The sequence below is a fragment of the Rutilus rutilus genome, assembly GCF_951802725.1.
Source record: "Rutilus rutilus genome assembly, chromosome: 5".
Classification (NCBI taxonomy): Eukaryota; Metazoa; Chordata; class Actinopteri; order Cypriniformes; family Leuciscidae; genus Rutilus; species Rutilus rutilus.
Window position 1 is genome coordinate 49,765,106 of NC_140213.1, and position 16,276 is coordinate 49,781,381.

General features: G+C 40.9%; 2 protein-coding genes across 4 annotated transcripts in view; both read right to left on the reverse strand.

Annotated features, from left to right (window-relative positions):
* Positions 1 to 6,814, reverse strand: part of thsd4 (thrombospondin type 1 domain containing 4) — a 40,615-nt gene extending 33,801 nt beyond the window's left edge. Inside the window, exons 1-6 of one of the 2 annotated variants that reach the window (XR_014627435.1) lie at positions 6,658 to 6,814; positions 6,033 to 6,081; positions 5,899 to 5,956; positions 4,474 to 4,682; positions 2,842 to 3,115; positions 854 to 956 (exon numbers count right to left, since the gene is read on the reverse strand). Coding sequence is in view for 1 of the 2 variants with exons in the window: in XM_084409285.1 (XP_084265411.1) it covers positions 854 to 890 (37 nt within the window). In the remaining variant the exon portion in view is untranslated. Of the gene's footprint in view, positions 1 to 853; positions 957 to 2,841; positions 3,116 to 4,473; positions 4,683 to 5,898; positions 5,957 to 6,032; positions 6,082 to 6,657 lie in introns of those variants that run through there. The other variant, XM_084409285.1, reaches the window with a different exon arrangement.
* Positions 6,815 to 8,374: 1,560 nt separating this feature from the next.
* lrrc49 (leucine rich repeat containing 49) overlaps positions 8,375 to 16,276 on the reverse strand; it is a 29,980-nt gene continuing 22,078 nt past the window's right edge. For both annotated transcript variants that reach the window (XM_084410112.1, XM_084410113.1), the window contains exons 14-18: positions 15,895 to 16,123; positions 13,820 to 14,005; positions 13,629 to 13,738; positions 11,209 to 11,356; positions 8,375 to 10,192 (exon numbers count right to left, since the gene is read on the reverse strand). In XM_084410112.1, the coding sequence (XP_084266238.1) occupies positions 9,980 to 10,192; positions 11,209 to 11,356; positions 13,629 to 13,738; positions 13,820 to 14,005; positions 15,895 to 16,123 (886 nt within the window). In that variant the 3' untranslated portion in view covers positions 8,375 to 9,979. The remainder of the gene's footprint in view (positions 10,193 to 11,208; positions 11,357 to 13,628; positions 13,739 to 13,819; positions 14,006 to 15,894; positions 16,124 to 16,276) is intronic.

Below are 16,276 nucleotides of genomic sequence, written 5' to 3' on the forward strand. Positions count from 1 at the left end.
GGCAGATGACTTTAAATGAACGTTTTATTAACGTTGCTGGAAGAACGTTTGTTTATAACTTTGAGAGAACGTTCCCTGTTTGCTGTGGTGAAAATACACTAGTTTGTGTCATGAAGACAAAAACATAAAACTTTGGCATGAATTCATTGTCAGCTAATCTGCAGCCTGTGGGATATGAGAATATTCCACACAAACCATAAACGTACGTGACCATGAATCAAATACTGGCGCAGCATCAAAGTTCACAAATCCGAAAACATTCGCTGTTCCACAGGATCCGACACGCCGGGAAAATCTCCTGAAGCACAAATTATTAACTCACTGAAATATGACTAACTTTAATTGCAACATGATCATTAGAGTAAACAGCACAAATATCTGTATCATTCAGGATGTTTTTCCTTCGGGTAACAAAAATGATTCTGCCAAAAAAGAGATTTAGGCTATTTAGCTTTAATTTAGTTTAATTATATAGAAATATTAAATTTCATTCTTCATTACTCCAGTCTTCAGTGTCACATGATCCTTCAGAAATCATTCCAATATGATGATTTGATGCTCAAGAAACATTTATCATTATTATCAGTGTTGAAAACAGATTTGTTTGGAAACCGTGAAACACAAATAGAAAGTTTAAAAGAACAGCATTTATTTGAAATAGAATCTTTTGTAACATTATAAATGTCTTTACTGTCACTTTTGATCAATTTAATGCTTCCTTGATGAATAAAAATGTACTGACTTATATAGTCTTATATAGTGTAATAATAAAGCATAGGAGATCTACCAAATGTTGAAACATTGATATCTAAATAAAATCATTCCATCACCTGAACTCAAAGAATCTGCTCACCGTCATGAAAAGGTTCCCACTGGTAAAGTCTCCCCATGAAGCGCTGCGTGTTGAAGGAGGAGCACTGCACGTCTCTGATTGGTCTGCTGGATGACGGACAGGCCTGAGAATTCAGAAACACACCCACACATTCTTTTTTTACAGATCTCTTTCGCCATATTAAAGTCTTAAGTGTTGCGAGTAAATCTTCCATCTTTTCAGTGTTTTTATACAGCATCAGTTTGTCAAATGCTGAAACTAAACTTTACGTTCTACGTAACGTTCTTTTAAATAAAGGTGCATTCACACCATGTTGTAATTACCATAAATGCGAAATTAAGATTTGTAAAAAGTGTTCTCGTCCTCGTAGAACTTGTAATTACAAGTTGTAAACTGGGATTAGACTGTGAGCTCCCTCTTGTGACATGACTGCTGCAGATTCATTTTGGCATTAACAGTGTTGCTAAAATAAAAAAATAAAATAAAAATGCATAAATCCGAGTCAGAGGATGTGAATTCCTTTAAGGTTCTACATGTGAAGCGCCTGATGGAACCCTTTAAGGTTCTAAATGTGAAGTGTCTGACGGAACCCTTTAAGGTTCTACAAATGAAGCGCCTGACGGAACCCTTTAAGGTTCTACATATGAAGCGCCTAATGGAACCCTTTAAGGTTCTAAATGTGAAGTGTCTGACGGAACCCTTTAAGGTTCTACATATGAAGCGCCTGACGGAACCCTTTAAGGTTCTACATATGAAGCGCCTAATGGAACCCTTTAAGGTTCTAAATGTGAAGTGTCTGACGGAACCCCTTAAGGTTCTACATATGAAGCGACTGATGGAACCCTTTGAGGTTCTACATATGAAGCGACTGGACTGATGGAACCCTTTAATGTTCAACATATGAAGCGCCTGATGGAACCCTTTAAGGTTCTACATATGAAGCGACTGGACTGATGGAACCCTTTAAGATTCTACATATGAAGCGACTGGACTGATGGAACCCTTTAATGTTTTACATGTGAAGCATCTGATGGAACCCTTTAAGGTTCTACATATGAAGCGACTGACGGAACCCTTTAAGATTCTTCATGTGAAGCGCCTGATGGAACCCTTTAATGTTTTACATGTGAAGCGTCTGATGGAACCCTTTAAGGTTCTACATATGAAGCGACCGACGGAACCCTTTAAGATTCTACATATGAAGTGCCTGATGGAACCCTTTAATGTTTTACATGTGAAGCGTCTGATGGAACCCTTTAATGTTTTACATATGAAGCGACTGACGGAACCCTTTAAGATTCTTCATGTGAAGCGCCTGATGGAACCCTTTAAGATTCTACATATGAAGCGACTGGACTGATGGAACCCTTTAATGTTTTACATGTGAAGCGCCTGATGGAACCCTTTAAGGTTCTACATATGAAGTGTCTGATGGAACCCTTTAATGTTTTACATGTGAAGCATCTGATGGAACCCTTTAAGATTCTACATATGAAGTGCCTGATGGAACCCTTTAATGTTTTACATATGAAGCGACTGACGGAACCCTTTAAAGTTTTACATGTGAAGCGTCTGATGGAACCCTCCGTTTATATATATATATATACACATTGCAGTTAACTGTTTACTATCTTCACTTGTTTGTAAAATTTGTTACCTAGGAGAAATGTTTTTTGTTGTTTTTTGTGCACATAGTGGGAGATTGAAGCGCTGAATAAGACTGCATATAATTTCGCTCTACTCTTTTGTATAATGACAAATAAAGATTCTAATTTTGATTCTGATCTCATGACATCATGTCCTGTTTATGATTCGTTTAGATGTGTTTGGTCCGTGTTGCGTTCATATTTCAGTCGAACTGCACCAAAGTTAATTTTATTCAAACCAAACCTGCCAAGTGTGAACAGTGAACACACCCTCAAGAGTTAAAAGTGCCCTGTTCCTGGGGTTAATGATGATGTTAACCAGGGTTAAATGTTGTGTGAAAGTAGTGTTTCTGCAGATGTTACCGTGGTGTTGCAGATCCGGTGCTGGTTCTGGGCTCCGGGGCAGGAGGCGTTCGGTACCGCGCCGTACGCTCGGTTCTGCACTGCCGGTGTGTGAGAGCGCCGGTTCTGATGGACGACGTCTCTACCTTGAGTCCTGTAACTCTGGTGCGGGACGTTTAATGGCGACCGTCTCCGTTTGTTTTGGGATGTTCGGCCAGAATCTTTCAGTAGAGGCGTTACGTATGAAATCCTGCCGTATCCGTACGTCCCTGGACTGATGCCACTGTTTGCTTTTCTTCAACAGAGAAAAAATATATAGAGAAAGAGAAAAGTACATTTACTCATTTAGCAGATGCTCTTATCCCACGCGATTCTACTTAGGTAATAACTCCTAAACTGGTGTTAATCACCTCATGTTGCACCAGTGGACGTGATCAAATCAAGCAAACAATCATCAATATCAACTGGTTTGGCAAATAGAGGTTTGTGAGTTGATGAAAATCTAATAATTAATTAAATCAAATGTACAATTAAAATAAACAAAGTTTTCACAATAAATCAAAATAGCAACCGATCTTATCATATCGCGAATATCAGATCAGTTTATTTACACGAGTGCAGCTTCGGTTCACAGCAAATGATTCTTCTCACAAACTGCGAAAGTTTAACGTGCATTTGAGGTTCACTTTATTTACATTCACATTCACAGAGTTTACAACATCTGTGCGACAGACGCTTACAGCATTTCACTAATAATCTGCCAAAAGAACAACCTGAGAGGATTTGACATTTGAAAGTGAAGAATTCAAGACATCAATATTTGTATTGTAACTTGTAGTTTTAATTGGTTCTTGTAAAGATTGAACTCACCTGTGAACAACTTTTTTTTTTAAAGTATCTATTTTCATTAGCAGTAGAGTCTTTGTTCATTGTGTCTAAATGAATTATGATATAAAATGAAATGTCAAATTGCATTTCAAACTGCAATCACACAACAAACGGCTGGTCATTGTAGTCCCTGAGCTTCTTCACGGGTTAGTGACATCACTAACCCTAAAATTTACATAAACCCCGCCCCCCGGGAACGCGATTTATAGATTATCAAGACAGAATATGCTAATCAATGACTAGAAGATAGTTAACTCCACATAAGCTTCATAAATTCATCAACTAACTATTCAGAAATGTCCTGTTGCTTCTACATGTTGTCACTTCTTGAGTCTCTCCATCTTTGTCTGAATCCGGTTTGAACATAAAAGGCTAAAAGTTTTTAAATGTTTGTTTTCGAAACACACACACACACACACACACACACACACACACACACACACACACACACACACACACACACACACACAAGCTCTTGAAGCTCCGCCCTCTGTGCCGGGAGCAGCAGCTCATTTGCATTTAAAGGGACACACACAAAAACGGTGTGTTTTTACTCACCCTCAAAAGTGACGATTTTAACATGCTATATAAATATCTGTGGGGTATTTTGAGCTGAAACTTCACACACACACTCTGGGGACATCAGAGACTTATTTTACATCTTGTTTAAATCTCAGGGGGGCTATTAAATATTTAAGCCTAAAGTGGTTCAACTGATGAAAAAGCGTGTGAATTAGTTTTGAACCGATGAAGACGATGCCAAACCTCCATCCATGTCTGAGACCATGTCTCTGGCCTGGTGTTGATCCGCTGGGATCGACCCGACAGACTCTGACCCGTTCCTGAACTCCTCCACCGCAGGAGAGCGAACACGAACCCCATGAACCCCAGGAGCTCCACGACCTCGACCCTGACCCCGCTCCATCAGAACCAGTGAGATCTCCAGCAGAACCAGTCAGCGGATCAGACTGCATCTGAGCACGTAAAGAGGAAATAAACAAGAACAAAACTGAGATGTAGTTCGTAGGGGTGTAACGATGCCCTCATGTCACGATTCGATACATATCACGATACTGAACTCATGATACGATATTATTGCGATACTCCAAGACATCTGATAAATGGTTAACAAAACATTTACTGTTGATTAAAATGCTAAATTTGATATTACTTTGTGTGTGTAAATGAATATTCTTGGACTTGGTGCTGAAACCCAAAGCACAGGACAATAGAGACACCAGAATTACAATATTCATGATTCTGAAGATGAAGCTGAAAATACTGAATTATTGTAGATGAATATGTTTGCACTCTGACACTGACTAGATATATTTAAAATAATGTCGGCCACTTTTTACTGGTAACATCAGACATCTGGCATTATCAGGAGCCACAGATATTCCCCCATTGCATTATTATACATTATATTCAACATTAAATATAGTAGTTTAATGTAGTTCTGACACTAAAACTGTGAAAACTAGAATTTTTTCTCACACAGTAATTCTTATTTTAGGTGAACTATACACTATACATATTGTTGCATTTTTGTGTTGCGATATATTGTGACTCGATATATTGTTACACCCCGAGTAGTTTGATAATGACAGTAGAAGAGCCAGATCTCGTCAGCAGGACGAGAGCTGTCAATCAACAGCTGACAGCCAATCAGAGGGCAGAGGGCGTGACCTGGTCATCCTCAGGGTCAGCGAGAGGTCAGACAGCTGGAGATCAGCTGAGTGTGTGTGTGTGTGTGTGTGTGTGTGTGTGTGTGTGTGCGTGCGTGCGTGCGTGCGTGCGTGCGTGCGTGAGTGAGTGTGTGTGTGTGTGTGTGTGTGTGTGTGAGTGAGTGAGTGAGTGTGTGTGTGTGTGTGTGTGTGTGTGTGTGTGTGTGTGTGTGTGTGTGTGTGTGTGTGTGTGTGTGAGTGAGTGAGTGAGTGAGTGTGTGTGTGTGTGTGTGAGTGTGTGTGTGTGTGTGTGTGTGTGAGTGAGTGAGTGAGTGTGTGTGTGTGTGTGTGTGTGTGTGTGTGTGTGTGTGTGTGTGTGTGTGAGTGAGTGAGTGAGTGAGTGAGTGAGTGAGTGTGTGTGTGTGTGTGTGTGAATCATGTTGTCTTTGAGTTTGAGACTCATTGCAATGATCTGCATTCATTGGTTTGTATTATGAGGCAAAAAACGGCTAAACATGAATACCTTCCTCTGGTTGTGTGTGTGAAGACAAATGAAGATCGGCCACAGGATCACAGCGACACTGCAAACACAAGATTACATTATTGCAAGTAAACAATGCAAACGTCTCACTGGAACAGCTGATCTGTGTTCCTCACCTGATGTTCAGAGTGGCTCTCATCCTGAAGCCTGACCGCAGCACTGCACCTGGACACACACACACACACACACACACACACACACACACCTGTGCATGTCGTCAGATGTCACTCAAGTTCAGTATTAGTCCTCAGTTAACCTTTGACCCGACCTGTGACCTCTGTGACAGAAACACTGCAGCTGCTGCATTCAAGTGCACGAGAGTCAGTAATAATGAGACATGAAGGTTTGAGTGATATTACAGTATGAGATATTACATGAGTTACAGTTACACTGCCAGTCAAAGGTTTTAGATCGGTAAGATTTTAAAATGAAAACAATTATTAAAATAGAATACAGTCATATGTTGCCTTGGTGAGCAGAAGAGACTTCTTTTAAAAACATTAAAAATCTTACCGATCCAAAACTTTTGACTGGTAGTGTACATGTATTAAATGAAGGCTGTAAGTTAGTAACATAAGTACCATGGTATTAACACTTTGGTGGAAATGCCTCCATTTCTTTAGTGCCGTGAAAATATCGCAAAACATGAATACAGGCAGCAATGATTTATTAACATATGTAGTATATATGTAAGAGTGAGTGCAGTAATAGTGTGGTAAAGGTGTGGTAATAGTGAAGTACCCGTTGAGCTCCAGCTGTTCTAATGGAGAAAGTGTTGGTGTGTGACGCGTCCTGACGCGCGTGATCCGGCGCGTTCACTATTCCCGCAGCTCGCGCGTCTCTCGTTACCAATAATCTCCATCATTAATAACTGTCAGTCGCATTCAGACACTGTGTTTCCAGTCCTGTAAAAGTTTCTCCGTCACACACACATCCGCGAAGAAACCAAGCGCTCGGATAGAGACAGAGCGAGTGCGCGCGGCGCGCCACCTGAGAGAGTGAGAGTGAGAGAGAGTGTGAGTGTGTGTATCAGAGAGAGAGAGAGAGAGAGAGTGAGAGTGAGAGAGAGTGTGAGTGTGTGTATCAGAGAGAGAGAGAGAGAGAGAGCGAGAGAGAGAGAGAGAGAGAGAGAGAGAGAGAGCGAGAGAGAGAGTGTGTGTGTGTGTGTGTGTGTGTGTGTGTGTGGTATCAAATTCACACATGTTCTAATTTGTTGCACTGTTTATTTAAATATAAGTTACACTGCTGGTCAAAAGTTTTCGTTCAGTAAGATTTTTAATGTTTTTGAAACTGTAACTTTAACTGTAACATACTGTCACTTTTGATCAATTAAATGCATCCTTGATGAATAAAAGTCCCCCCCCCCCCCCCCCCCAAAAAAAAATTCTTACTGATCCAAAACTTTTGAACAGTAGTGTTTAATGTTACAAAAGCTTTCTATTTCAGATAAATGCTGTTCTTTTGAACTTTCTATTCATAAAATAAAAATGTAAATAACTGTTTTCGACACTGATAATAATCATAAATGTTTCTTGAGCATCAAATCATCATATTAGAATGATTTCTGAAGGATCACGTGACACTGAAGACTGGAGTAATCGTAACTGAAGTCGTCAACCAGTGGATCTCTGAGCTGAGTGAGTGAGTGGAGGCGGGGCTCATTTGCATATTCATAGCTCCGCGCATACTAAATGTGGCAAGGGTGTCGAGTTACATTCAAGATATTTTAAGGCATGAAGATTTTTTTGACATTTAAATATTTCATTTTGGTGATAAAGATGAGTGTTACAGCTACAGCGGGACTTCAGTTCTTCTGCAGAGTTTCAAAGGTTTCAGGAGATTTGAGGATTCAGGTTTAATTAAACAGGATCTTTTATAGATCATCTCCAGCTCAGGAGGAGTAACCTCTCCTCTTTCAATCTGATCCTCTGTTCACTGTTCCTGTCAGCCAATCAGACGCCAGGGTTTGGTTGGGGCTGAAACAACACTCATCCATCTTTCATTTCACTTTGATTTGAGCCGGAGTTAATGTTTGTCAGGAATGTTTCAGGACAAAAGATGTTGATTCAGGAACACATTTGCACAGATCGCTTCAGTTCAGACGAGTTGACTGGATTACACCGCGAAACATGATGTTCTTCCTCAGAGTTTCTGCCTCGTTTTCCAGCACTAATATCTAAACATTCTTAAATCAAGACACATTTACTGGAGAAGCGACTTGTTCACTGATAAAATTGCTAAAATTAAAGGGAGTTTGTGCTTAAAACAAGAACTAATATCTCCACTGGGGTCAGAAAAATCTTAATTTAAATGGAAAACAATATTTATTCTGACTCCACTGGCAGATATTTGTTAAATAATAATAATAATAGTTAATTGGCACATCATTATCAGGCTGTCTTTGCACATACAAAATGTGTTCTTTGTCTGCTCAAATAAAGGCGAACAACATGATCAGTTTCAGGTCAATCAAAATGTTTTCACATTTTCTCTTTTTAATAACCAGTAAAGTACAAAACATAAATCAGTGCTTGTGAAGGACATTCAGTATGGAGAAGCGACAGGCATTAGAGAGACAGATCTGCAACACACCTGAACGCAAACACTTCCATTCAGCGAAGACTCGACTGATGATGATGATGATGAGTTTCTGCACGCAGGTTTGAAGAGAATCTTGACATGTTTATAGTCGTTCAGAGAACTGAAGGAAACTCGACTGAGGGTTGTTCGTAACACACCTGGAATGTACCTGTGTAGAGTGTGTGTTAATCAGGAGCACCATTACGAGACGTTACTGGCCCACAGGAGAGGAGATCATGTGACGTACATTCAGGTACAACCCGAGACCCTTCAGTCTTCGCCTTTTCTCCCCATCACGTGTTTTAGTAATCACCCTAAACTATCACTCGAAAGATTAAACACTCAAAACACTTTGAAATTGCGATACTACTTTAAAACCTTCCAGCTGGCTCCTCCCCTAGTGGGCGGAGTCACATTTTACCACTCCCCTAGTGGGCAGAGTCATGTTTTACCACTCCCTAGTGGGCAGAGTCACATTTTACCACTCCCCCTAGTGGGCAGAGTCATGTTTTACCACTCCCCAGTGGGCGGAGTAATGTTTTACCACTCCCCCTAGTGGGCGGAGTCATGTTTTACCACTCCCCCTAGTGGGCAGAGTCATGTTTTACCACTCCCTAGTGGGCGGAGTCATGTTTTACCACTCCCCCTAATGGGCGGGGTCATGTTTTACCACTCCCTAGTCGGGCAGAGTCACATTTTACCACTCCCCCTAGTGGGCAGAGTCATGTTTTACCACTCCCTAGTGGGCGGAGTCATGTTTTACCACTCCCTAGTCGGGCAGAGTCACATTTTACCACTCCCCCTAGTGGGCAGAGTCATGTTTTACCACTTCCTAGTGGGCGGAGTCATGTTTTACCACTCCCTAGTGGGCAGAGTCATGTTTTACCACTCCCATAGTGGGCGGAGTCATGTTTGCACTATTTTATAACCAAACTTGACAAAAACACATTGCTAGAAAGACTCAATGTTCTGTATTTGGCATCTGTTTTGTAATAGAATTGATATAAATTTATGACAGGAGAACGCATTAAAAAAAAAATGTATATTAACTTCGCAAATTCGGAACACAACTTGGCTAGACATATGGCTTTGATTTTAAACTAATTTTACAATAAAATATTTTTATAAATACTACAGTACATTTGCTTTACTGTAAACAAACTTTTTTCACTTCTGTAATCTGAGTGTCTTCTTTTAAAAAGAGACCAACCTTATTTTAAGTTTTTTAAAAGATTAGTTCACTTAAGAATTAAAATCCCCTGATTATTTACTCTCCTCCACGTCATCCAAGATGTTCATGTCTTTCTTCCTTCAGCTGGAAAGAAATCAAGGTTTTTAAGGAAAACATTCCAGGATTTTGGAATGTAAATTGTCAGGAAATTTTAATTCTGATGTGAACTACTCCTTTAAATTATAGTGCATTTTCATGTCTACGCTCACAAAGGGGGGTGACAGATGCCGAGTTAAAACACCTCTACGCCTGTCATTTGCTGTTTGTGATCCGCTGGAGGCACGTCTGTCTGAACGCCTGTGTGTCTCTCATCTCCAGCACACAGTCTCTCACGAGCTCGGCGAACAGCGAAGGCCAGATCTTCTGTAGTGTTTCTCCCTTCACACTGTGACTCGAGGCCCGGTGGATCAGACCTCGCAGATACTGATGAACCATCGCGGAGCGCCGAGAGACATCGCCCTCCTCCTGAGACGCAGAGAACACGTCATTAAAAACATTTTTGCATTACAAAAGTTATTTCCCTTTAAAGGTGCAGTGTGTGATTTTTAGCAGCATCTAGTGGTGATGTTGTGAATTGCACCCAACAGAAGTTACGGTGGCCGACAGGAAGTGATGTCGTCGTCTGAGACAGCAGAGAGTCGCCAGTTAAACAATGAGGTTTCTTTACAAAGATAAAGAAATTAGATTTACCTAATTATTCAGTAAAACAACGTTATTGCAAATATTATTGTCACCTGTTCATCATTGTGTCAGTGTTTTATTCGCTGACTTTAGCGAGCTTCTTTGCACGAAGAATAACATAGTGACGAAACGCGTTTGTCCGTTCAGGGCCACCGTAGAAACAAGCCGATGTAAGCGGACCCGCGGTGTGTGTAGAGAGAAATGCCTCATTCTAAGGTAATAAACACATAACGTTTCATTAAGTAAGATCTTTATACACCACTGAGAACATAGTTATGTTTATGATATTGCATTTCTGTCAACAGATCCTCCTAAATATTACACACTGCACCTTTAAGAAATACACAATTTAATACACATTCATTCACTCATATTTCTCCCATAACACAGTTCATTGTGTACTTCATCATAATGTTTCCTTCAACAAATATTTCAATAAAGTCATCCTCTTAGTCACTCATTAAAAAATATTCACATAACTTGACTGTTGTTTCCATTTTGCTTTTAAACAAGCTTCATACATCAACTTTACTTTTGTCGTATTTTCCTTATCAATTGTTATCAATAAATTGAAAAAAATCACATTACAATCTTTACTATTAAAACCGAATGAAAATTTTTTTTGTGTCATGTTCGTATCATATTTTTCTTTCAGCATAGATTTTACAATGTTGGCCTCACCTCAGGGCTGTCGGATATTTAAATAAATAAAAAATATATATAATAAAAAATTTGTATATATATATTTTTTTATTTTTTATTATTATTATTATTTTTTTTTTTTTTAACGTTGGCCTCACCTCAGGGCCGTCGGACACTCGGCTGGGGTAGTTGAAGAGCGCTCGGCTCAGACCGTCTCCCGCATGTTTGCCGTTGTCCTTCAGTTCCTCTGGACTCTGACCGATTCTCCGACCGCGACCGTCCAGCAGGAACTGCAGCTGACGCTTCCTACACACACGAGTGGCGGGAACAATACGTGTTTTGAATGATCAGTAGGAGTATAGTTTTACTTAGGAAGTCCATGCTGAAATAAAAAAATTTAAATAAACTTCATTATTCATAATTCCCATGACTTTTCCAGGGCCCAGTTGCAGAAACACTTTGTCTTAAGAACTACTTTGACAAACTAGCACCATGGAGTGCTTTGAATGTGATAAGGAGTATCTTGTATTAAGTACGAAAGCGTACGGGTAGCCAATGAAGTCTACAATGAGTAATGTGGGAAGATTTCTTTGTGTATGTGAGGACCCTAGCTGCGGAGTTCTGAATATATTGGATCTTATTTATAGATGAATTGGGTAAGCCATAAAAAAGAGAATTGCAGTAGTCAAGCCGTGAAGTGATGAAAGCGTGAACTAGGGTCTCAGCATCGCTGATATTCAGAAATGGACAAAGCGCGTGATATTACAAAGGTGAAAGAAGGCAGACTTAGTGAGTGAGGAGATGTGTGGAAGGAAGGAATGAGAGGAATCAAAGATTATACCAAGGTTTTTGAGTTTGAGAAAATTACTGGTCATCCAAGCATTTATATCATCAATACAAGCTGATATGGAATTTGAGGGGAAAGGAGCATTGCGTTGAGAATGGATGTATAGTTGGGTGTCGTCTGCGTAACAATGGAATTGGGTGAACCAGGATAGGGCAGATCCAGAAATACCAAGAGCAGAGAGTCGTGAGATGAGAATACTGTGAGAGATTGTGTCGAATGCAGAGGAATTATCTAGAAGAATTAGAATACTGGTGGAGCCGGAGTCAGTGGCCATAAGGAGATCATTGACAACCCTAAGAAGGTTTTGTCTTTTTCAAATCATTTTAAGAGGTTATGTGATCTAGGACCTTCTGAGTCTGGACTGGACAGGTTCTGCAGTGCTGGCGTGAAGGGAGCAGCAGACGGCTGAAAAGAATTTGCTGAACAGCACAAGAAGAAGCTGTTTAATACTGTAAGTCCTGGAGTGCTCAAATAATCCTGGACACGTACACACTCACGTACACACAGCACTTGAAGGATGGCAGCTGCCTTGTACATGCACTGGCCTGCCACACACACAGGTATTTCACAGGCAGTTCAGAAGCGTAAATAAACTGAGATGGCCCTGCTATCAGTTATTGAAGACTCAAGAGCAGCTTCCAAATCCTCAGTTCCCATCCTGCGGGATCTGCTGCATTTAACACAGTTCACCACCAGATCCTCCTTCCCTTATGATGAAGGGCATCTCAGGAACAGCACTCCAGTGGTTCAGGTCTTCCCTTTCAACAGGTCCTTCAGGGTGTCATGGAGGGGTGAGGTGTCTAAGACCCAACATCTAGCTACTGGAGTGCCTCAGGGCTCAGTGCTGGGACCGCTTCTCTTCTCCATCTACATGTCATCACTGGGATCTGTCATTCAGAAATATGGTTTATCCCATCACTGTTACACTGACGACACACAACTCTACCTCTCATTCCAGCCTGATGATCCTACGTGAGCTGCTCACATCTCAGCCTGACTGATATTTCTTGCTGGATGAAGGACCATCACCTTCAACTCAACCTTGTGAAGACAGAACTGCTCGTGTTCTCAGCCAACCCAACACTTCATCACAACTTTTCAGCAAGGTTTGTCAACCATAACTCCATCCAGGATAGCCAGGAACCTTGGAGTTGTGATTAATGATCGGTTGAACTTCACAGAACACATTGCTAGAACTGCTCGGTCCTGCAGATTTGCCTTACACAACATTAGGAGGATCAGGCCCATCTTAGCGGAGCTACACAACTCCTAGTCCAAGCTCTTGTTCTATCCAGACTGCACTATTGTAATGCTCTCTCCTTCCAGCATCTGTCAAACCTCTGCAACTGATCCAGATGCTGCAGCAAGAGTGTGCTTATCAAGCCGAAGAGACACACGTCACTCCTCTCCTCATAAACCTGCACTGGTTGCCAATCAGATTCAAGGCACTGATGTTTTCCTACAGATCAAACACTGGCTGTGCTCCCTTATACCTAAACTCACTACTTCAGATCTACAGACAAACCAACATTTATTCAGAGACCTTCAACATTTCTCACATTATCACAGTTTATTCGCTATCGTTTAGAAAATGGTAATTTTTGGTTTGACTATATGTGTCTCCAGAAGCGTGTGTTCTGCAGGTGAACGGCTTCTTGTGTCGCATCATCCCAAAGAGACACAGAATCACTTTCACGTATAAAGCTCTATAGAATTAAATCTGTCACACACCTGGACTCCTCCAGCAGCAGAAGCAAGCGACAGCGTGGCGTTTCGGTCGCAGCGACGTGACCAAGAGCCCCGAACATCAACTCGGAGGCCGTGATGTCATTCATAGTCACCTGAAACACAGATATATCATCACACACACACACACACTCGTCATACACAGCAGTGAGTGACGTTGGCGGAGCTGCTCGGACCTCCGTGCCGTTGATCTTCTGCAGGTTGAGATGCTGAAGTCTGTAGATGAGGAAAGATCTCCAGAGCGTCAGTCGCACCACAGGATTGCCCTCCGGATGGACGGTGATCTGATCGAGACGCCGGATCTGAGCCAGAGCCGACAGCTGAGGAAGATGAGTGATGCTCGTCTCCATGAACATCAGGTGCTGTGGCGGAAACACCATCATTACAGGTGCATGTTAAAGAGGTCAAGACAGCAAAACCAAAATATCCTTGATATTTACACATTTAAAGGTGTGATTTTTAGCAGTATCTAGTGGTGAGGTTGTGAATTGCAACCAACAGAAGTTACGGTGGCCGACAGGAAGTGATGTCATCGTCTGAGACAGCAGAGAGTAGCCAGTTAAGCAATGAGGTTTCTTTACAAAGATAAATGAAGATTGGTCGGCTGGATCAGTGTGTTGTGATTGGTCGAGCGCTTCGAGTGTGTTTGGGAAATGCCCCGCCCCTTACCATAACCACCAGTTTAACACACTACTAACTAACTCAACCAGGCCCCGCCCCTTTATTCTGCATATTAATTATTTAAATGAGAAATATTGTGACGTGTTCGTTCCCGGAAGAAACTCAAGACTACAGTGGAGGCGTTTCAGGAGTTCAGGAACACTGACACTGATATAGAGAAGAACTGGAGCTTTTCATGATAAAACAGCAACATTACACACTGAAGAAAGATGAAGATGGAGGATAAAAAAGGATTAAAGTTCCTCTTTAAAATACGAGTTTTTGTTTTCCACCCTTCTGAAATGCCAGGATTTATGCTAATTTGTGACGTGGTAATTTTCCTGTACACACCCCATAACATGTAAATCTACACCTCCAAAAACTGCATATCTATCTAAAGAACAAACATTTACAAATGCATGACTGATCACAAATGTTTTGCGAGAGAATGCAAAGTTTCTTGGGGAAAAGCAAAAAAGTTTGAATGAAATGAGATGGGAAGAAAAATTATATTTCAATGCAATTTTGCGTTTCTCAATAAACTTTGTGCTTGTTTACAAAAGCACTGAAATATAGTTTTTGCTCCCACCTTATTTCCATCACATTTTGCGAGTGAATGCAAAGTTTCTCGGGGAAATGCAAAAGTTTGAATGAAATGATATTTCAATGATTTTGCATTCCCAGAAAATTTGGATTAAACCGCTTAATTCATAGGGATTATTTCTACAATCTCTTTTGAAGCGTCAAAGAAGTGGTAGTTGAGTAGCTGTCAACGGAGGGCAGAAATGTCTCAGATTTCATCAAAAAGATATGAATTTGTGTTCTGAAGATGAAAGAATGTCTTACAGGTTTGGAACGATTAATAAACATATTTGGGTGAACTATCCCTTTAATGATTCTCAACATGCTGCCAGTTCTTTTACATATCTTGCATTGGGAACTATGGCGATGTGGAGTATTGACATTGACAAATGTCATCGTTGACGTTTTGGTTGCATTGGTTCATCTGCAATAAAGCTCCAGAAACATGATATAAAGATCTGAAAATGCATTTCATGACCCGTTTGAAATATACAGTCAAACCAAAATTTATTCAGACCTTCAACATTTCTCACATTATCAGTTTATTCACTATAGTTTAGACAATGGTAATAAAATATGAGCAGAACTCAGTTGATATTTGACTGGTTTTGTCCGTCCTTCTGTTAGACTGTCTCACACATGAATTATGGTGAATATCTGTCAGCTGTTAAATTTAACTACACAATTAGATAATACCAGTTTAGCTCAACCAATCACCAAGCAATGCTTCATTGTGTTCAGTCTGTGTGTAAAAAGAGCATTAGCAATTAAAGAAAACACACTTCAGCAAAACATGATCAGCTCAAAGTGTCCGAATTATTTTTTTTGTCCCAAATGTCACTGGTAGTCTCTGAATGAAGAATTATTGGGTGTAATATGTCACAGTTTACTTTATTCTGCTCTCCTCACTTACATAAATGAACTATAGTGTCCTGATCACACTAGTGAAGAAATATCCGTGTCTGAATAATTTGAGCTTTGACTGTATCTATAAGGGTCTGATCCTCACCGTGAGGTTTGGGAATTTGAGGCGGATGCGCAGGAATGTGGGGATGATGGAGTCGAAGTGTATGTATCTGAAGGAGACGGTGGTGACGCTCGAGGCCGTCTGGACGCCCCAGCATCGGTCCAGCGTCTCCAGGGCCCCGGGGCCGAACAAGCGCAGTGTCTCGCCCTCCAGCTCCGCCAGGTGACGCTCAGACATCGACAGGCTCTGAACGCCGGGACCGTCCTGAAACCTGGAGACACACACAGAACATCATCATGCAAGAGTTTCGGTTTCGTTTTATTTGCCTGTGATGAGCGAGAGTCTCCGGCCTTGTCCACACTAAGTGTACGTTTACACGACAACAATACGCTTAAAACGGAAAACTTTTTCCTTTGAGTTTTCC